Below are 22,204 nucleotides of genomic sequence, written 5' to 3'. Positions count from 1 at the left end.
CCTTTCCTTTCCTTTCCTTTCCTTTCCTTTCCTTTCCTTTCCTTTCCTTTCCTTTCCTTTCCTTTCCTTTCCTTTCCTTTCCTTTCCTTTCCTTTCCTTTCCTTTCCTTTCCTTTCCTTTCCTTTCCTTTCCTTTCCTTTCCTTTCCTTTCCTTTCCTTTCCTTTCCTTTCCTTTCCTTTCCTTTCCTTTCCTTTCCTTTCCTTTCCTTTCCTTTCCTTTCCTTTCCTTTCCTTTCCTTTCCTTTCCTTTCCTTTCCTTTCCTTTCCTTTCCTTTCCTTTCCTTTCCTTTCCTTTCCTTTCCTTTCCTTTCCTTTCCTTTCCTTTCCTTTCCTTTCCTTTCCTTTCCTTTCCTTTCCTTTCCTTTCCTTTCCTTTCCTTTCCTTTCCTTTCCTTTCCTTTCCTTTCCTTTCCTTTCCTTTCCTTTCCTTTCCTTTCCTTTCCTTTCCTTTCCTTTCCTTTCCTTTCCTTTCCTTTCCTCTCCTTTCCTTTCCTCTCCTTTCCTTTCCTTTCCTTTCCTTTCCTTTCCTTTCCTCTCCTTTCCTTTCCTTTCCTCTCCTTTCCTTTCCTCTCCTTTCCTTTCCTCTCCTTTCCTTTCCTTTCCTTTCCTTTCCTTTCCTTTCCTTTCCTTTCCTTTCCTTTCCTTTCCTTTCCTTTCCTTTCCTTTCCTTTCCTTTCCTTTCCTTTCCTTTCCTTTCCTTTCCTTTCCTTTCCTTTCCTTTCCTTTCCTTTCCTTTCCTTTCCTTTCCTTTCCTTTCCTTTCCTTTCCTTTCCTTTCCTTTCCTTTCCTTTCCTTTCCTTTCCTTTCCTTTCTTTCCTTTCCTTTCCTTTCCTTTCCTTTCCTTTCCTTTCCTTTCCTTTCCTTTCCTTTCCTTTCCTTCCTTTCCTTTCCTTTCCTTTCCTTTCCTTTCCTTTCCTTTCCTTTCCTTTCCTTTCCTTTCCTTTCCTTTCCTTTCCTTTCCTTTCCTTTCCTTTCCTTTCCTTTCCTTTCCTTTCCTTTCCTTTCCTTTCCTTTCCTTTCCTTTCCCTCATCACAGCCAGACCCACCCATCATCCTCACCCCAGCTCAATGACTCATTGTGCCCCCAGGCAACCAAAGCCTCGAGACAGGCAAAGTGCAGCCCCATCAATCAGGTCTGGAATGAGTCCCCAGGGGTTCCCTTTACAAAGCAAGCAGAAGCCCCCCCCCCCCCCCCCCCCCAACCCTTGTCAGATAGAAAATTGGGTGACATGACCCATGTAAGCTTTTAGTAAATAGGTATAGGCTTTTATTTAATGTTGGAGGGGGGGTATTTTTATTATTAACGTCTACAGTTATGGGTTTGGGGGCAGGATGTCGTATAGACTAATGTTGTGCTACATTTTTAGTGATAAATACTTTTCAAAGGATCCTAGGGTGGCAGGGATGATGCAGAGGAACTTGCGAAGTTATCCAGTGTTAAGCCTTAAACTGCTTTACACCAGCACTGTCCTTTCCCTCAGATCTTTGCTGAAGACAAAGGTGTCAGGGTTTACTTTCTAAATTAGTAATCTTTTCAAAGATCTGTTTATTAACTGACACCAAGATCACTTAGGAGCAATTTCTGGTTGGCATGTGGAGGACCCCAGAAGAGAAGGGGCTGCTGGGTAAATCTCAAACACCAAGAGTCAGATGGCTCTGGAGCCCATCAAGGACTGTTGGTTAAAAGGCAAGAACAAGATGTTACTGGAGAAGGGTCCATGCAGGGGGAAGGCAGCACTTTTCTGGCACAAACATCCTTCTTCCATTCCCTGGAGACACAACAAACAAAAGATAGCATCAGCACAGGAGTGGGCAGGAACTGTTGACCTAAGGTCGATCTGGTAAGTGGATAGAGATCACACAAGACCCTCAAAGCCTTGGACCCACTTCCAGAAAGGTTTGAAAGAACAGATTGCTCATGAGAACTAATTTGCAGACAAAGTGACAAACCTGTGTCAGAGTGGGGAAGTCTGTCCATAAAAAGGTACCCCCATCAACCCCAGGCAATGCCTCCAGGACCCTGAGTATGCCAACACTTGCTTTGTATCTTTCTTTCATGGCCTGCAGGAGGACACAGTAAATGTGACAGCTACATGGTATTAAATATCATCTAGAACAAACTATCCATTTGCTTTTCTCTTCCCACCTTGCTGATGGCTGCAGAATCAAGAGAAAATGCAAAAAGTGACTTGGTGGAAAATAAATCATCTGGATTTGCTCTCTAGAAATTTTTACTCCCTGGTGTGAGCCTATTAACAGTTGTAATGAATTGTAAATCTGTGTCACATGGCCAAATCACTTGAACTCACATCAAATCAAGAAACTTGCTGAAAGGTTGTCCTGCTTCTGAAACGATACGCGGAATAAATAAATAGACTCCATAACTTGGGGTAGTTATGAAGTGAGTACGTCTGTCAGTCTTGATAGGCTTGGAGACAGGAGCTTCTTTATCTGGGTTCTTTGCCTCTTCTGGTATTGTTCTTTATGCAAGAAGCTTCAGGATTTTGCATTTTCTTATGCTCTTTGTACCAGGCAGAGTAAAAGGTTAAAATTCAATACATAACTCTACAAGCTAAAATATAAATGCTTAATTCATTTTGTTAACTTAACTCCAAAAATCTCTGTTTCAGTCCCCCCTTTTCTTAAAATATAGTAAATTATTTTACTGCAGGGGTCTCGATTTAAATTTTGACCTAATATCGTGACAATCTTCCTTCAGCAGGATTCTATGAATTCTAGAGAGGGACGTTAGAATGCTTACACATGTTAACATCTTTTAATTTTACATGAGTGTTAAAATAGACATCATTAAACTTATAGTAACTTAAGTTAATAAAGCTATAACGGGGTGACATAAAGTGTTCTAAACAGTGCATTTCACTAGTTATGACTTGTGTTTATTAGTGCTGAATACACAAAGTTAGTAAGGGGCACTTGGTGCAGTCTCTCTCATTGTGGTTCTAGGGTCTTTTTGTAAGAGACTTAACATATAGGAGGTTAGTGACATGTCTTGGGTAGACATTCCCTTCTGCACCCCATATGGTTTCTCATAAAGCAATTTAAAGTGGCTCAGATTTTTTTTTTTTTTGTTTGTTTGATCAAATGATTACTTGACCACTTGATGGTGGGTTATATAGGGTGTGAAGTTCTCAGTCTATGTCTAAGTATTGTCTAACATGTTGCACCAATTTTGCAATAAAATGTGGTCCTCTATCTGAGGAGATTGTGGCCAGGACTCTAAAGCATGGTATGATTTCTTGTACCAATACCTTAGTTACTTCCCGAGCTTTAGAAGTCCTGGTGGGGAATGCTTCTGGCCATCCTGAAAAGGTATCTGTTAGCACCAGTAAAAACTTATATCCCCCTTTTCTTGGCAATTCTGTGAAATCGATCTGCCATTGCTGCCCTGGTCCATGACCCTTTCTAATCTGGCCAGGTTTTGGTTTGGGAATAATTTAGGGGTTGATCTGGAGGCAAAGGTCACATTGTTGAGTCACTTGGGTGATAGCTGCTCGTAAATGCCACCAATACCTTAACAGGTTTTTTTTTGGTGTTCTTCCCTTATTAGGGACCATAATAAATAGGAGGGTATAGCTAATTTTCCTTCTATGGTGGCCCATCCCTCTTGGTTATAGTCTCCTTTTTGCTCATGGATTATTTTTTTTCTAATTTGTTGTATTTTGGCTTACCTTCAAGGGAAATTTGCCCATCTGGAATCAGGGCTGCCTCAGTTATTACCTCAATTCTTGCTGCTTCTTTTGCTTCCCTATCCGTCAGCTCATTCCCTTCTTTCAATTCTGAGTTTATCTTCTGATGTGCTTTAATGTGCATGATCGCTACTTTCTCTGGCAACTGGACTGCTTCCAGAAGTCGCAGTATTTCTGATGCATGTTTAATATTTTTCCCTTGGGAGTTCAGCAGTCCTCTCTCTTTCTAAATGGCTCAGTGAGCATGCACTACTCTAAATGCATACTTTGAGTACGTGTATATGTTTATTTCTTTCCCTCTTGCTAATTCTAAGGCCCGAGTTAGAGCAATTATCTTGGCCTTCTGCGCAGAGGTATTCGTTGGCAGGGGCCCAGATTCTATTACCTTCTTGCACGTAGTAATTGCGTACCCGGCATGCCGTTTTCCACTGATGATATAACTGCTTCTATCAGTAAACCAGACTTCTGCATTCTCGAGAGGGGTGTCCTTCAAGTCAGGGTGGCTGGAGTAGGTGGCTTCAATGGTCTCTAGGCAGTCATGTTCTACTGGTTCCCCTTGGTTTCTCCTGAGGAAGGAGGCTGGATTGACAATGTTAGTCACTACTATCTCTACATCATCTTGCTCTACCATAATAGCTTGGTATCTCAGGAACCGTTGTGGGGAAAGCCAATGCCCGCCTTTTACCTCCAGCACTGCAGACACCGTGTGAGACACTAGCACAGTCATTTTCTGGCCCAGGGTGAATTTGTGTGCCTTTTGGATGTTCAGTACAACTGCTGCAACAGCTCTGAGGCATCCAGGCCACCCTTTAGCTGCTGTATCTAATTGCTTAGAGAAGTAAGCCACTGTTCTCCGGTATGGGCCGAGGTCCTGTGCTAGTATTCCCAAGGAGATTCTTTGCTCTTCATGGGAGAACAAAAGGAAAGGTTTACTCACATCCAGCAATCCCAGGGCTGGAGCTGACATGAGGGCTTTTTTCAGCTGGTTGAAAGCCTGCGTAGCTTCCTTTGTCCATTGGATGTCCCTGCTTTCAGTTGCAATCAGTTCATATATGGGCTTAACAAACAGTCCATAGTTATAGATCCATAACCTGCACCACCCTGTCATCCCCAGGAAAGTTCGTAGTTCTTTTACAGTTTGAGGTTTTGGGGTCTGGCATATTGCCTCCTTCTGGCTTTGGCCCAAGGTACGTTGTCCAGCACTGACTTCGTAACTCAGATAAGTTACTTTCTGTTTTACTACTTGGGCTTTTTTCTTTGATACCCGGTACACTTGGAGCCCCCAAAAGTTCAAGAGGCTTACCATCCAGGCCACGCATGCTTCCCTTGTCCGTGTGGCTATCAGGAGGGGCTTCCCAGGTCTCTAATTCCTTTGCAAGTTGTTCTCCAAACAACGTGGGTGAGTTTTTGAATCTTTGTGGGAGTCTGGTCCATGTCAGTTGAATTTCAGTTTCTCTCATGACTTCACTAGTGGCTAATATCAAACTCAGTACTTCTACATACATTTTGATAATTTACCTCCAGAGTCATCTCCCCATTTTTAAATGTAATAGTTGCCTGTAATTGTCCCAGCAAATCTCTGCTTAAAAGTGGTGCAGGGGAATTGGACATATATAGAAATTTGTGGATCCCCTACTGCTTTCCCAGTTTGTTTTTTAGCAGCTTAAAAAAAATGCCTTTTCAGTTTGGCCAGTTGCTCTTATAACTATAGCGTATTCATCTCCTATGGGCATTAAGGCTGTATTTAGAATTGAGTACGTTGTCCTATTATCAACTAGGAGTTTTACTTCTTTCTTCACTTTTCCCAGCTTTAGAATTACAACTAGAAGGCTTGCTGGGGTAGTCTCTTCTGGTCTCACTTAAATAACATTAGTTGTAACAAGGTATTATATTCCAATGTACCTGTAGGCGGCTATCTTGCCTCCTCCTTTAGACAATATAATGGTCATCAATGGAAGCAATATTTGATTAAACTTTTTTTTTTTCCCTCCACCCCCTTTGCTTACTATTTCTTTCCAGTGTGCTAAGACACATCTTAGTGGGCTGGCCTTGGGTACTTCTTTACTCTGTTTTGCTCTCATTATGTATTTTAGAGCAAACTTAACTTATTCAGTTCTGAGTGTTCAAATATAAGTCACAGATAAAAGGAAAAGAAAACATTTTTTTTGTTAATAAAATTTATAGTTATTCAGATAACCAAATTAAAATATTAATAGCCAAATTAATAATCAATAGTACTTTTAATATTGAAATATTATGGTATTAATTAATTAACCATCAATTGTTGTTAATTTGTTGTTTGCCCAGTCTCACATAAATTTACAAACTCTTAAGGGTTCAATCCAAACCACTAGGGAGGAAAAAAAAGGAGAAAAAAAATTTCCTTAGTTCTTCCTTTTAATACTAAGGCTGTGCCACTCCTTTATCCTTTCCCAGTCTTCTTCAAACACGTCCCAGGTTTCAGGGACTAGGTGGCTTTTCCCACAGATTAAATTCACTATTTTACACCTTGCTTGTTCAACCCCTGGGTTATAGTATCTCAGCAATTCAGGGGTACATGCACGACATGTGGATCTCTGTCGATATGAAATACAATACCACCTCCTCTGACACTTCAAGCATCGGAGGAGAACCCAAGCTGTGTGCCAGTCTGGCTTCTAGCAAAAGATTGTCAATCCACTCACCAAATAGGGGATTACCCCTTCCAGACCCCACCTCAAGGAGTTCCTAAGCGCCCGTTCAACTGGCAGTTGTTCTCAGTCAAAGGCTAGATAGCAACTTGTTGAACTTTGGTATATCCCTCCCAAGAATACTCTGTCTCTCCCTCCGTCCTCCCGTTCTATGACTACCCAGTCCCCTGATGGATGAAGAGACTGACTTGGTTCAAGCTGAAACCACCTGTGGAGAGCCTGTCTGGGAGGCCGGGCTCCCTCGGCCCGGGCTTGGAGTTCTGCAGCCACTGTGGGCAGATCGCCTCTCACTTGTAACAAGAACCAAACAGCAAACCCCGTAATGCAAAGGATCTCCCAGTGACAGCTTTTAACACTAAAGGGCAGTGCTATTGCACAACAAACACTTAACTCTTAGCCCAGCCGGGTTCGCTGGCTACTTTTGCAAGCCCTTTACCAACCAGCGATGCTTTTAAGCGGTGCTTGTAACTCCCAACTTGTACCACGCTCCCACTAGCTGCGCTATCAGCTAGCGGTGTTCAAAGCAGCTCCTCAAACCATGGCTTGTGCCCGCGCGCCCGCTGCGCTATCAGCTAGGCTGCGCCTAAAGCACTTTTGCAAGCCCCGACTTAAGCCCCACGCCGCGCTCGCCCCGCTCGCCAGAGACAGCCCGTGCCGCGCATGTGCACCGCCTGCTCTATCAGGTAGTGTGGGCTGAGAGCTGCCCCGCGCATGCGCTCTCTAGCACTTCCGCGCCGCGTCTCTGTATCTTAGTAACGCCGCACCGCGCTTCACCGTTTCACTCACACATACACACACACGCACACAAGCACGCACGTCCGGACGTAACAGACACACCACACCGAAATTGGGACACACCACACTGCAATCGGGACAGAACACAAGCTAAAATATAAATGCTTCATTCATTTTGTTAACTCCAAAAATCTCTGTTTCAGAGGATCAGAACTTCCACAGTACTGCTTTCACTTTGTTGATCTCAGTCAGATCAGACACACCGTCAGAGCCCAGTATTGACACATCAATGGCAACACATATCAGAACAGTCAAAAGTTTACAACGTAATAAATATTGAACTGAAGTCATGCATGCTATCCTTTTGTGGCCTGAGTGGGATTGTAGGCAACCAGTGATTTGTAGACATCTGTGATTCTGTGATTTATTTTTATGGCTTCAATATGGCATCATGTTGCAACACAAGAATTGAACTCAAAAATGTATGGAGCCCTCTGCTGTTTATCTGAGTTCTCATTTGCCTCAACAGGTTATCTCAGACAATGGTCTGATCTAAAACAAACACCACCAAAAAAGTGCTTCACAACAGACAATTACAATCTAATCTGCCTTAAAGGGATGTGTATTTTTTCCTCTCACATCCTGAGATGCAGCCTAGAAGAAGGGCAGTCTGCTAGAGAGATACCTAGACAAGTCACCTAGACTGGCCCATTGGCAAATAAGGATTGAGACCTCAGAAGCAGATAGGATTTCTGAAATGTGTAAACTGCGTGTTTACGTGGAAAATTTGTCACCAGAGCTCAGCTGTCTTTTTAAGGTAAATGCTAGTCTTCCATTAGAAAATGATGCAGGTTGCTTTAATTTCCCTTTCAGTCTTCAGAGAGAATATATTGTCCCTTTGCCCTTTCTGCCAGAATCATCACATCACACCACATCATTTGCTGCTGTATATAGGCTATTCTGAATTTAATTTGTGTGGGAATGGCATTGATGGGGAGCGAGTTAGCACTGGTGCCCATCCGGGATGGCAGGAAGGACTGATGGGAAGCCCTCTGTTGAGCAGCTTGTTGCCTACAGCATGCATCCCCATGGGCTACTGTTGTAACAGCATAGCCAGTAAGAAGTTTGTCAGTAGTGATCCTTGGTTAAACAAGACTTGAAGTAGGACTTGCTTTCTTTCCCTTGCTATTCATTTACATTTTGGTTTTGCGCAAAATTGGCTGCAACACAATCACCATAAAAAGTGGGCCCCATGACCATGATGCTTGATCAGCCTGAAACTTTTCAGTCACTTCTCTAGAAAATGTTAGAGACACCATCCCGATCTCAATAATTCTACCATAAATGTCATCAATATTTGGCTGCGTAGGTGAGCAATAGGATTTCATGGCTGTGGGAACTAGGATGATGCACATGGAAATCATCCTTTAAGAAACTGTCACATGGTATTTGCTTCTTTGTGTTGGACTGATTCTGAATCAAGCAGCAGCCAAGTCTCCTTATTCATATCTGGTTTTAATTTGAAGCTTACTTAATAAAATCAAGGATGAGGAAATACTTACAATCAGATAAATATTTTTTTCAGAAGTCTTTAGATAGGATTTTAACATACTTTACAGAAACTAGAGGTAGATACAATTTAGATAGTCAGTCACTTCTGTGCAACCTGGAAATGTCTTCCTTTCTTCCTTTGATGTGTCACAAAAATATTTTGTCCAGTGTGTAGAGATAAGCTACAAAAACTTGGTAGAGTAACTTTAAAGCAACCCCAGATCTTCTGTGCATGTCTCAGATTCTCCCACTTCATCTGTAGTTTAATAAGTCTCGGTCTCTTACCAGGCTGTTGCTGCTTTCTACTCCCACACTATACTTAATTTCTGCTTGATAAAAGTCTTTCCGAGGGAGACTTTTCTTCATTCCAGCTGAGCATTTGAGTATCAGCCTGAGCGGTAAGCTTGAGTTACTCTTACAGAAATCAACTACCAGCATCCTACCCTGTAAGATAATCAGTTAAATATGCCAAGGAGTGGAAAAGGGAGGCAGTCACATATGAAGCTCTAAATAGGCACATTTACATGGTCAAGACCGCTACACTTGTCTCTGAAATTGTGCAAAACCTTTGACAATATCACTCATGACATACTTGTCTCTAAACTGGAGAGACATGGATTTGACAGATGGAACATTCTTGCGGTGGATAAGGAATTGATAGAATGGTCAGTCTCAAAGAGTTGTAGTCAACGGTTCAATGTCCAAGTGCAGATCAGTGACAAGTGGCATTCCTCAGGGGTTGGTATGGGAACTGGTGCTGTTTAACATCTTTGTCAGTAATATAGACAGTGGAAGAGAATGCACCCTCAGCAAGTTTGCCGATGGCACCAATTTCTGTGATGCACTGAACACACTGGAGGGAAGGGGTGCCATCCAGAGGGACCTTGACAGGCTTGAGACATGGGCCTCTGCAAGCCTCGTGAAATTCAACAAGGCCAAGAGCAAGGTCCTGCACCTGGGTCATGGCAATTCCAAGCACAAATACAGCCTAGGCAGAGAATGGATTGAGAGCAGCTCTGAGGAGAAGGACTTTTGGGGGTGTTGGTGGATGAGAAGCTTGACATGACCCATCAATATGCCCTTGCAGCCCAGAAAGCCAACTATGTTCTGGGCTGCATCAAAAGAAGTGTGATCAGCAGCTTAAGGGAGGTGATTTTGCCCTTCTACTCTGCTCTTGAGACACCCCACCTGGAGTACTGCATTCAGCTCTAGGGTCTCCAGCACAGTAAGGACATTGATCTGTTGCAGCAAGTCGAGTGGAGGGCCACAAAGATGATTAGAAGGACAGAGCACCTCTCCTTTGATGAAAGGCTGAGATAATTGGTACTGTTCAGTCTGGAGAAGAGAAGGTTCTGGGGTAATCTTCATGTGGCCTTTTAGTACCTGAAGGGAGCCTACAAGAGGAGAAGAGAAGGACTTTTTACAAGGGCATGTAGTGGTGCCTTTTTCTCTGATCCTAGAATTATGAGCCAGATACGGTTAAGGGATAAAAGGGTTTTTACCTCGGTATTTAATAAGGATCCTTATGGTGCAACAATTTGTCAAGGTGGAATACGCCAAAATGCACACACCTGGTATACCACATTGTCCTAGATTGCAAGATAATGTGTGTATTCTATTTGCCATCTGTTAGAGGTGGGGCAGTTGTCTTCTGTTAATTGGGCAGTTTTCTTTCTCTTCCACAAACCAATCCTTGTTCAGGGGAGATATCTTCTGTTAATGGGCCATTGAGTGTCACTGCATGACTGATAAAAATTACATCATCCCATTGTGAGATGCCCCGCCCAGGGGGAGGAGCCAAGCATTCCACCCTGGATATAATCTGAGATTTTGGGACACCAGGGCAGCCTTTTTCCCACTGGATTCCCAGAGGAGTAGCTGTCTTCTCCACTGGATTCCCAGAGGAAGACCAGGCCCATTTACACCACTACTGGACCTTCAGAGGACAACTCCACCCTTCTACAGGATCACTGCTCCAACAGAACCACACCTGTCACTGCAGGAGGACTGCAGCCACCATCCAATCAGACTTCTACCAACACCCTGTCTCACAGGATGTCAGGTTATATTCTGACTCTGTCAGTGTTTTTTTGGTTGATGTTTGTACTATTGCATTTGTATTTTTTAGTTTTCCTAGTAAAGAACTGTTATTCCTATTCCCATATCTTTGCCTGAGAGCCTTTTAATTTCAAAATTATAATAATTCAGAGGGAGGGGGTTTGCATTTTCCATTTCAGGGCAGGCTTCTGCCTTCCTTAGCAGACACCTGTCTTTTTAAACCAAGACACACATATACAATTTTATAGACCTTGCAAATTAGCATATCTGACAAAGATTCCCAAATGAGAAGTTTAAATGAATGGCGTGACATCTCCCTATTCTAAAGTATTTCCCCAGATGGGGCTTGAACCTAGTTTACAAAATATATTCTAGAGAGAGTCTTGGTTTCTCAAGATAGCATAAGGCTTTCCAGCCTCCAACTGTGAGGCCTTTAGGATGTTTGGTCTTCTTGCCTAGTAGAATACCAGGACTAAGCTGAGGTATCAGGCTAAAGAATTACTGTTGCATATAGATAAAACCTTAGAAAGGGAAGGCCTTGTAAAATCATGGATCAGGCCTGCTACTTCAGCTAAGCAGAAAAGGACTATGGGAAAGTGACTCAGATGAATTAGAGGTAGAAAAACAAGTTAGGTAACCATCGCGTGTTCACATCGTGGTCTATGGTGGTTGGTAGAATCATGTTTGTTATGATTTAAAACTGTAGCTGATAACCAGCTAATTGCTTAAAAAGGCCAGGTTTTTTCAATAAAGCAGCTCTCTTTTGCACCTGCCTGGGGACTCTACATCACTACAGACCCTCACCTCACAAATTACAAGTATGTATGCTAAGAATACTGAGAATACATTAAAGGTATATTAAAAGAAAATGCAAGAAATCATCATGGCATCAGTAGTGATAGGATGAGGTGGAAATGGTTTCAAACGGAGAGTAGGATTAGATTAGATCTTAGGAAGACTTTCATTACTGTGAGGGTGGTGAGGCACTGGAACAGGTTGCCAAGAGAAGCTGTGGATGCCCCATTCCTTGAATTGTTCAAGGCCAGGTTGGTTGGGGCCCTGAGTCAACTGGTCTAGTGGAAGGTGTCCCTGTCAATGTCAGGGGGTTGGAATGAGATCATCTTTAAGGTCCCTTCCTGTGGGTATTCTCAGCTCAGTCAGAGAGAAAGAGAAAGGTTTTCTAACCAGGCGACAGCCTGGGAAACAGTTGGGAAAGAATGTAAATAATTCTCTAATCTGTCTTGTTATTCACATTGTTTATAGATATGTTCTGCTACTGTGCGTCATTCACTGCACACCAATGGTGTGACATGTTTTTACTCTAAGACCAATGAAATTAGTCTTCTCTATGTTCTCTATATATAGAGCGGTACATTTGAAATAAAGGAGAGAGCTCATTGTCTTAGCCTTCTGATCTGGAGTTCTCTGTTCCCGTCCTGCTCAACAGCGTCACCTTCCAACCTAAACCATTCTACAATTCTATGAATTTTCTGGAGTGGTGTTTCTGGCCCATAAGACCCCATGCCATGGGTATTCATGAAGACATGAGCCAGCACAGTAGTTGCCATGGCCAGTGTGCACTCTCCTGGGTAACCTTAGGGCTGTCCCACAGTGGAACATATAAGTATCTCTGGGAAAGCACTGGTTTAAAACATGATGGTTGAATTTAATGTCTTCTTTTTCCTCTCCGTGCTTGCAGGTCAGAAGATTCTTCACCACAGAAGTGATGTCTTAGAAACTGTAGTCCTAATCAGTCCTTCAGATGAAGCAGTTAGCACTGAGGTAAGTCAGAAATATTTCACTGGATGTCTCATAAAAGCTCCATTAATTGGTCAGGTTGAGAGAAGCTCCTAACTGCAGACAAGAGGACAAGTTAAGAGCAAATATAATCAAAACCATCAAAAAAGCCCCTTGATTTTTTCCTGTTTTCCTGGACTTCTGATAAAGCTTCAAAGACATAGAACAGAAACATACCACTTAGCCAACACTTATTTCCTCATAACACACCAAATTATTTTCTTGATGAAGTGAAGATAGCTGTGGTGAAGCTACAGCTGGTTTTCTTCTGTTCCCCCATTGTTTGGTAGCTCTGGCTGCCTTTTTTGCATATGAAAAAGTGCCTGAAAAGAAATCTAGTTCCTTGAGATAAATTTAGGTCCTCGAGAAGAATGACCATCTACGTAGTGGTGATGCTAGATTGATCTATGTGATCTGTCCTTCAAAAACTGTATGGCATGATCAATGGACTCTGAAGAGTGCACCAGAAGAGTTCTGTCAATTCCTCATGAACTTGCTAGAGTAGAGCCAAATAACTGAGGATGTAGTTCAAAGAAAAAATGGACAAATTTAGCTAGTGATATTGAAGGTTGTAAAAATTAGTGATAATTACATTGCTAGCCAGTGCTGAGAAGCACTGACCTAGTACAATTTCTTTTGGGAAATGAAATGACTCTGTGTGGTGATTTGAGAGTTGCCAGATGCCAGGCACCCACAAAATCCACTCACTCACCCTCCTCTGCTACAGCTGGACAGAGGAGAGAAAATTTAATGAAGGCTTCATGAGTTGAGATAAGGATGGGGAGAAAACACTCCAAGGGCAAAACAGGCTCAACTGAGAGATATAAAGTGAATTTATTGCTAACAAAATCAGAGCAGGATGATGAGAAGTAAAATAAACCCTTAAAAACACCTTTACCCCCCCCCCCCCCGCCCCAGCCTCTCCCGCCTTCCCGCTGACAGTGCAGGGACACAGGGAGTGGGGGTTTTGGTAATTTATCACCCGTAGTTTCTCTCGCTGCTCAGGGAGACAAGTCGTTCCACTGCTGCACCGTGGGGTCCCTACCATGGGAGACAGTTCTCTGTGAACTTCTCCAACATGGCTCCATCTAACGAGCAACAGTCCTCACAAAACTGCTGTAGCATGGGTCACTCTTCCACAGGGTGCAGTCCTTCAAGGTCAGGCTATTCCAGCCTGAGTGCAGGGCCCCTCTCTCCATGGGTCTTCCACAGGATTACAGTCTCCTCCAGGCATCCAGCTGCTCCAGCATGGGCACCTCCTCCATGGGCTTCAAGAAGACAGTCTGCTTCACCATGGTCTTCACAGGCTGCAGAGGAATCCTGGCTCCAGTGCCTGGACCACCTCCTCCCCTTCCATCTTCACTGACCTTGGTGTCTGCGTAGTTGTTCTTCTCACGTGTTCTCACTCTGCTCTTCTCTGGCTGGAATTAAAACTGCACAACAATTTTTGTTTTTCTTTCTTCTTAAATATGTTATCACAGAGGCATTACCATCATCTCTAATTGGCCCAGCCTTGGCCAGTGGCATGTCCATCCTCAGAGCCATCAGGGATTGGCTCTGCTGGACATGGTGGAAGCTTCTAGTAGCTTCTCATAGAAGCCACCTCTGTGGCCGCCCCCGACTACCAAGAACCAGACCATGCAAAACCAACACACTCTGCTTGCAGTACTTTGTCAAAAATTCTACTTATTTACCAACATGAAGTGATATCAAACACAAACAAGAAGAAACTTTCATGGTTTGACCCCAGCAGCAACTAAGTACCAGATTGTTAGGATCCAATTATTAAAAGATGCCTCCACCCAAATTAAGGTACAAATGTGACCATATGCCAAAGTCAATAGTATGGATTTTATTTAACAATAAATGGGGGGGGGGGCAGGGGGAGAAAGAGAGAAAGAGACAGATTAATTAGAGAGATAGCCACCACCATGTGGGTCCCTGCATCATCCTGCTGGCCTTTCCTCTTCTGATCTTCTCAGTGGTGGGGGTCCACTGGTTTTCTTCTGGAGGTACCACTTATACAGTCCAAGTCCCAGGTATCCACGGATCATAGATGGTGTTCCCACAACCTGGGCTGGCATGTGTACAAGGACTTCTTTCCTTTCTCACAGTTTGACATGGTAGGAATTTTTGTCCAACTAGGTTACCCACATCTGCCTCACCAGGCCTGACATCTTCCTTTTCTTGACATCTGCACTTATCACAAGTTTCTACAGTACAATTTTGTCTAGTGTCCTAATTCCAAACCTTCTCCTCCATTTAGGCCTGGAATTAACACCTTCCTGTTTGCCAACTGTGCCTGTTTTGGTGTCTTATCTTTTGGGAATTTCCTTCTTTGACAGTGTTTTAAGACATTTCACTGCATTCTTTAAGTCTTGACACATGCAGCTACTCACTCACTCCACACTGGGGAAAAAGAGAATCCAAAAAAAAAAAAAAAGTAAACCTCATGGGTAGAAATAATAACAGTTTAATAATTGAAACAAAATAAAATGCAATAAAATAATAAAAAATAATAGTAACAATAATAAGAGTAATGAAAAGGATAGAGAGAGAATAATGAAACCCAAGAGAAAGAAGTTATGCACAATACAGCAGCTCATCATCTGCTGACCAGTGCCCAGTTAGTCCCCTCCTGGCCAACTCCCTCCAGTTTATATACTGAGCATGATGTTCTATGGTATGGAATATTCCTTTGGCCAGTTCAGGTCAGCTGCCCCAAACTGCAGTCTCTATTCCTACACCTCTCAAATGGATGGACTACAATATGGAGACTGGAGGAGCAAAGTCCCTCCCACTGTAAGAGAACATTAGGTCTGTGATAGCCTAAGGAACTTGAACATATATAAGTCTATGGGACCTGATGAGATGCATTCCAGAGTCCTGAGGGAATTGGCTGATGTAGTGGCCAGGCCACTCTATGATATTTGAAAACTCATGGCAGTCAGGTGAACAAGATAAAGGAAAAATTGCACTCATCTTAAAAAAGAGTAGAAAGGAGGATCCCAGGAACTACAAACCTCATCTTTGTGCCTGGGAAGATTATGGAACAGATCGTCCCAGAAGCTATGCTAAGACACATGGAGGACAGGGAGGTGATTTGAGACAGCCAGCACAGCTTCACCAAGAGCAAGTCCTGCCTGACCAATCTTGTGGCCTTCTATAATGGAATGACTGCATCAGTGGACAGCGGAAGGGCTACGGATGCCATCAACCTGGACTTCTGTAAGGCTTTTGATACAATCCCTCACCACATCCTTCTCTCTGAATTGGAGATATGGATTTGATGGGTGGGCTGTTCAGTGGATGAGGAGTTGGTTGAATGGTCACATCCCGAGGGTAGTGGTCAACAGCTTAATGTCCCGATGGATACTGGTAACAAGTGGTGTTCCTCAAGGATCTGTATTGGGACCAGTGCTATTTAATATCTTCATCAGTGACATAGACAGTAGGATTAAGTGCCCCCTCAGCAAGTTTGCAGATGACACCAAACTGAGTTGTGCGGTTGCCAAACCTGAAGGACAGGATGCCATCCAGAAGGACCTAGGCAGGCTTGAGATGTGGGCCCATGAGAATCTCATGAGGTTTATTAAGGCCAAGTGCAAGGTGCTGTACCTGGGTAGAGGCAACCCCTGATATCAATACAAGCTAAGGGATGAATGGATTGAGAGCAGCCCTGCCAAGAAGGATTTGGGGGTGCTGGTAGATGAGAGGCTGGAAATGAGCAGGCAATGTGCACTTGCAGCCCAGAAAGCCAACCATGTTCTGGGCTGTATGAAAAGAAGCATGACCAGAAGATCAAAGGAGGTGATTCTGTCCCTCTGCTCCACTCTCATGAGACCCCACCTGTAGTACTGCATCTAGTTCTGGAGCTCCCAACATAAAAAGGATGTAGACCTGCTGGAGTGAGTCCAGAGAAGGGCCATCCAGAAATGCCAGTAGGATGGGATGCCACCCAGAGGGACCTTGACAGGTCTGAGAGGTGGGTACGTGCAAACCTTATGAAGTTCAACAACGCCAAGAGCAAGGTCCTGGACCCAGGTCAGGGCTATCCCAAGCATAATATAGGCTGGGCTGATGTGGATTCAGGGTTGTTGATTGACGAGAAGCTTGACGTGACCTGAGAATGTGCACTTGCAGCTGAGAAAGCCACCTATATCCTAGGTTGCATCAAAAGAAGCATTACCAGCAGATTCAAGGAGGTGATTCTCCCCCTCTGCTCTGTTCTCAAGAGACCCTACCTAACCTAGAGTACTGCATTCAGCTCTGGAGTCCTCAGCACAGTAAGGGCATCAGCCTGTTGGAGAGAGTCCAGAGGAAGACCATGAAGATGAGAGGGCTGGAGTGCCTCACCAATGAAGACGGGCTGAGATAATTGGGACTGTTCAGCATGGAGAAGAGAAGGCTCCTTATAGCAGCCTTTTGGTATCTAAAGGGAACCCAAAAGAAAGCTGGAGAGTGACTTTTTACAAGACCATGAAGTCATAGGACACTACATACGATATGTCATAAAAAGGCTTGGTGAGGTCATGGCAGCCACTGAAGTTATTGTGTCTATAGTTAGTGGTATCATGAGATGTAAATAGTGCATGTGACTGTATCTGAGTGTTTGATTATAATTATGGTGAAACAGAAACATCCTTTAACTTTGTAGGGAATTCAACAGAGTGACAGTCTAAATATGCAACTTCTATGTGTGATTTAAGGCTGTTGCTTTTTAGTGACATTTTTGTAACAGAATGACAAGCAATGCTGTACACTGGGAAAAGAAATTTGGCCTTCCAAAAACAGTCTGACATATTAGCATGTGGATACAGTCACCCAAGGGTGTCCTGATACAGTGTTATTAAAATTCAACAAAAGTTATGGAAGGAATATATACTTTTTCATTCAAATTTTGTTCTCTTCTGCTCCTTACTCTATTTTCCCTTGTGTCATTACTTTTATTTCCTTTCTCTTTTTCGCTTGCCATGGTTTTACCCCAACTGGCCACTAAGTACCATGCAGCTGCTCGTAAGTTTCCCCCCCACCCTGGTGGGATGGGGAGGACAATCAGGAAAAGAAAAATAATCATCGGTTCAGATAAAACCAATTTAATAATTGAAACAAATAAAATATAATAACAATAATAATGGTAGCAAAAAGGTGAGAGAGACTTCCAGCCTTCTTGGCCTCTTTTGCTCTTCAGGACTGCCTTCCAAGGAACTCTCTCAACCAGTCTCCTTAACAGGCCAAAGTCTGCCCTCCAGAAGTTCCAGGTGGCAGTTTTGCTGACACCCCTCCTTATTTCTCTAAGAATTGAAAACTCAATCATTTCATGATCATTATATCCAAGACAGCCTCCAACCATCACATCACCCACCAGTCCTTCTCTGTTCACAAACAGCAAGTCCAGGGAGGTGCCTTCCCTAGCTGGCTCCCTCACTAGCTGTGTCAGCAAGTTTTCTTCCACACACTCCAAGAATCTCCTAGGCTGTTTTGTCTCTGTTGTATTGTATTTCCAATGGATATCTAGTAAATTGAAGTCCCCCAGGAGAATGAAGGCTAGCAGTTGTGAGACTTCTCCCAGTTGCTTATAGAATATTTCATCTACCTCTTCATCCCGGTTGGGTGGTCTATAACAGACTCCCACCAGGATATCTGCCTTCTTTGCCTTTCTCCTGGTTCTTACCCATAAACACTCAACTCTATTTGTGCCATCATCAAGCTTCAGACAATAAAAATACTCCATAACTTGAAAATGTTTTGACAGTCCTATGAAGGCTTTGGTGCAAAATATGCTTTAAATTAGATGAGGTAAACCTTATGTTCTCAGAGGAATGTACAAACACATGATAACTCCCATTATTGATGTGTTTCTCTCCTCTTTAGGTGCGCTTAATGATCACAGATGCTGCAAGACACAAGCTCCTTATACTAGCTGGACAGTGCTTTGAAAACACAGGAGAACTCATTCTTCAGTCAGGGACTTTCTCCTTCAATAATTTCATTGAGATCTTCACAGATCAAGAGGTGTGTTCAGAAAAGCGTTTTCCATATGTTGTCATGTGATGGCACAGATTTTTAAGAGACTAAAATTGGCCCTCTTGTTAGAATTAGCATTAGCTAACTAATGCTGATGCTTTTTACTCTTTATTATAGGCTTTCTTTAAAGACATTTAATTTACTTCAGTTTTGACGTAAATTGTTTTACAAAGGAATTACATTTTAATTTGGGGTATTAAATTGTAGTTTCAAGAAAGAGAAAACCAAGGAACATTTTGAAAATGGAAGGAGACAGTGTATTTAAAATATACAGCTTGTTTATATAAGGTGCACATACAAAGCAGTTGAATTTGACAGCAGGTTCTTGCCTGATGGCAGTTAGCAATAAGTAACATGAAATAAGACAGACTATCTGTTGGAATGGCTGTAGTTTTTTGCACCACCTACCTGTTTGGCTTCTTTACTGTAGTGTTTAACATTTTGATAGTGAAATCTAAATCTTGTGGGATTTATAGAAGAAAATTATAATAATGAAACATACCAATATTTAATGCTGTTTCTTTCATGACTTGTTATTTTGCTGTTTTGCTTAATGTATTGTCTGAAAGTCCCTGGAGGACAGGAACCTGTAGTAAACAAGCTGTCACACTTAATTTGGCTGCTGTGTAAAGTATATATTTAAATAATCTGTATGGCTTCGTCCCTAGATATTTAGTTCCCAAAATTAAATAGGAGCATTTCAGTGGAGTGAATTTTGAAAGTTCAGTACTGACAAAGAAAAGTTTGCATGAGTTCCAGTGTGACCTTGTTGTATCCATTTGGGGACTTGGGGACAGACTTTTTAGCAGGGCCTGTTGAAATAGGACAAGACCTAATGTTTTTAAACTAAAAGAGGGTTGATTTAGATTAGATATAAGAAATATTTTTTTTTTTTTTTACAATGAGAGTGGTGAAACACTGAAACAGGTTGCCCAGAGAGGTTGTAGACCTTCTACAATAAGGTCACCCACCTAGTGGATGATGGGAAGGTGATGGATGTAGTTTTTCTGGATTTTAGTAAGACTTTTGATACTGTCCCTCACAGCATCCTTCTGAAAAAGTTGCCCAGCTATGGGATGAGTGGGCTTATGGTGAGCTGGGTGAAGAACTGGCTGAAGGACATGGCTCAAAGGGTTGTAGTGAATGGGGCTATATCTGGCTGGTGACCAGTCACTAATGGTGTTCCTTAGGGCTCAATTCTAGGGCCAATTCTGTTCAATATATTTATCAATTATCTTAATGCAGGAGTTAAATGCACCATTAGCAAATTTGCTGATGCTACCAAACTGGGAGGTGCTGTTGACTCTCTTGAGGAACAAGAGGCCTTGCAGAGGGATCTACATAGATCAGAGCATTGGGCAATGAAATTTAATAAGTCCAAATGCTGGATTCTGCACCTGGGATGGAGTAATGCCAGACATGAGTATAGATTGTGAGATGAGTGGCTGGAGAACAGCCCTGCAGAAAGGGATCTGGGCATGCTGTTTGAGACAAGTTTCACGTAATTTTTTTTGCTTTGTTTTTTTTACAGAAAAGCCATGTCTGACATAGGAGTGAGATTTATACTCATATAAAATGGTTTCAATACAACAAAGATAGAAAATATGTATTTTCTGCTTTATTTAGTTATTGGCATGATAACTTTTCTTTCAATTACAGCCATTGTCTTTGTTGCATTTTATTATTGGTAAGTGCTGAAAATAAATTATGTAACACAAAGAAAGGAAGCAAGGCACACAGAGGACCACAGAGATCTGCTGCAATCAAGCATCTTTTTTTATATATCCATTTCTTCTGCTGATTCAGTTTGTAGTGCAAGACTTTCAAATTATTCAGCTGCAGTCTAATCTATGTTATCTTTATGAAAGCTACTCCTATAGCTTGAACTAGCAATTGAGTGTCTGCAAAGAAGTTTGTGGTATTTTGCATGATACCATGTGGGTATATTTTGCATTGAATTTTATGTCTGAATTAATTCTATAAAGTTTATATAATTTGGTGGTCTCTTTGTTAAGTGCAAATAAAACAGAAATGGGCTGCATTTGACCTATTTTCCTGTTTTAAAAAAAAAGTCAAATGTGTCTGTGGAATTGGAAGAACATAAAAAATATATCATACCTTTTCATGTTTGTGTACTAATGTGGAAACACCAAATATTGTTTTTTAGTTCAGACTGGAATAGAGCAATAGCTCTTCATACTATGGCATAGAAGGTTTTGTTTTCTGTGCCTTTATTTTCAGTAAATCATGTTAGTACTAGCATGTTGTGGTTTAGGAATGGTACTCCCCAGTTTAGTGCCCTCACCAAGACTCTCCCAAAACAGATGCCGCTCTCTCCCCCTCCACCCCCATTGAAAGTACAAAAGGCAAAGATCATGGGTTGAGAAAAGAACAATTTACTGGAAACAGCAATGAGATTAAAAAACTAACAGTAACAGCAAGAATATTAATAATAAAAGCTATAAGACAAAGAAACTATTTACATGGAGAACTTTGACAAATACTGACTGGCGCTTCCTGACCACATTTTTCTCCTGACCAAAAAAAGGTCACCTTCCTCCTCTGAAGCCAGAGAGGGTCCCTTTCCCCCATCCCTAGCAATGAGATGAGGTGGTAATGAATAACACTAGGGCCTGGCCATGCCCCCCTCCTGACTACTGTAAAAAATTAGCCCTGTCCTGGGCTAAACTAGGACACATATTTTCAAACACTGTCAAAATTCATGGAGTTATTATAGATTTTCACTTTTGTGATCCATGAGTTGAAAATAAAAATAATGACAAGATTGTTTTTAACCATAACACTTTTTTCTGGCTCTTTCTTTATCACTGAATTTATATTTTTTTATTTATAAGACTATATATATAAAGCATTATAAATATCTATTGCATACTATTTTATATGCATTTTTATATATATTTGTCATAGCTTAACCCCAGCTGGCAACTAAGCCCCACATAGCGGCTTGCTCATTTCCCTCACAGTAGTGTTGGTGAGACAGTCAGAGGGGGGAAAATGCGAGAACTTGTGGGTTGAAATAAAGACAATTTAATAGGAAAAGCAAAAGCCACACACGCAAGCAAAGCAAAATAAAGAATTAGTTCACTGCTTCCCATGGGCAGGCAGGTGTTCAGCCATTTCCAAGAAAGCAGGGATCTATCATGAGTCATGGTGACTTGGAAAGACAAACGTCACCACTCCAAACATCCTCCCATTCCTCTTTCCTTCTCTAGCTTTATATGCTGAGCATGACATATGGTATGGAATGCCCCTTTGGTCAGTTGGAGTCAGCTGCCCCAGCTGTGTCTCCTCCCAACTTCTTGTGCACCCACAGACTACTCATTGATGGTGTGATATGAGAAGCAGAAAAGGCCTTGATTCTATATAAGTCCTGCTCAGCAACAGCTAAAACATCCCTATGTTAGCAACACTTTTTTAAAGCACAAATCCAAAACACAGCCCTATAATAGTTAATAGAAAAAAATTAACTATCCCAGCCAAAACCAGAACAATAGAACATATATAAATATATTTGCCTCACAATCTCACAAATACAAAACTTGCAACTTTTTGCATTTTTGATGGAATAAATAATTTCTTAGTGTTCTGGAAAACTGTCCTGCAGTCTGGGAGTCAGGAG

The 22,204-nt window shown here is 42.2% G+C and overlaps 1 protein-coding gene across 1 annotated transcript in view; it reads left to right on the top strand.

The window, feature by feature from the left end:
* The window catches only part of LOC128802383 (microtubule-associated protein 1B-like), a 144,352-nt gene that overhangs the window by 109,383 nt on the left and 12,765 nt on the right, over nt 1-22,204 (top strand). The window contains exons 3-4 of the mRNA XM_053968702.1: nt 12,440-12,522; nt 18,412-18,552. Coding sequence (XP_053824677.1) covers nt 12,440-12,522; nt 18,412-18,552 — 224 coding nt within the window. The remainder of the gene's footprint in view (nt 1-12,439; nt 12,523-18,411; nt 18,553-22,204) is intronic.

The sequence above is a fragment of the Vidua chalybeata genome, chromosome W, assembly GCF_026979565.1.
Source record: "Vidua chalybeata isolate OUT-0048 chromosome W, bVidCha1 merged haplotype, whole genome shotgun sequence".
Taxonomy (NCBI): Eukaryota; Metazoa; Chordata; class Aves; order Passeriformes; family Viduidae; genus Vidua; species Vidua chalybeata.
The sequence above is the reverse complement of the archived record's forward strand: the minus strand, read 5'-3'. Positions and strand labels throughout refer to the sequence as shown.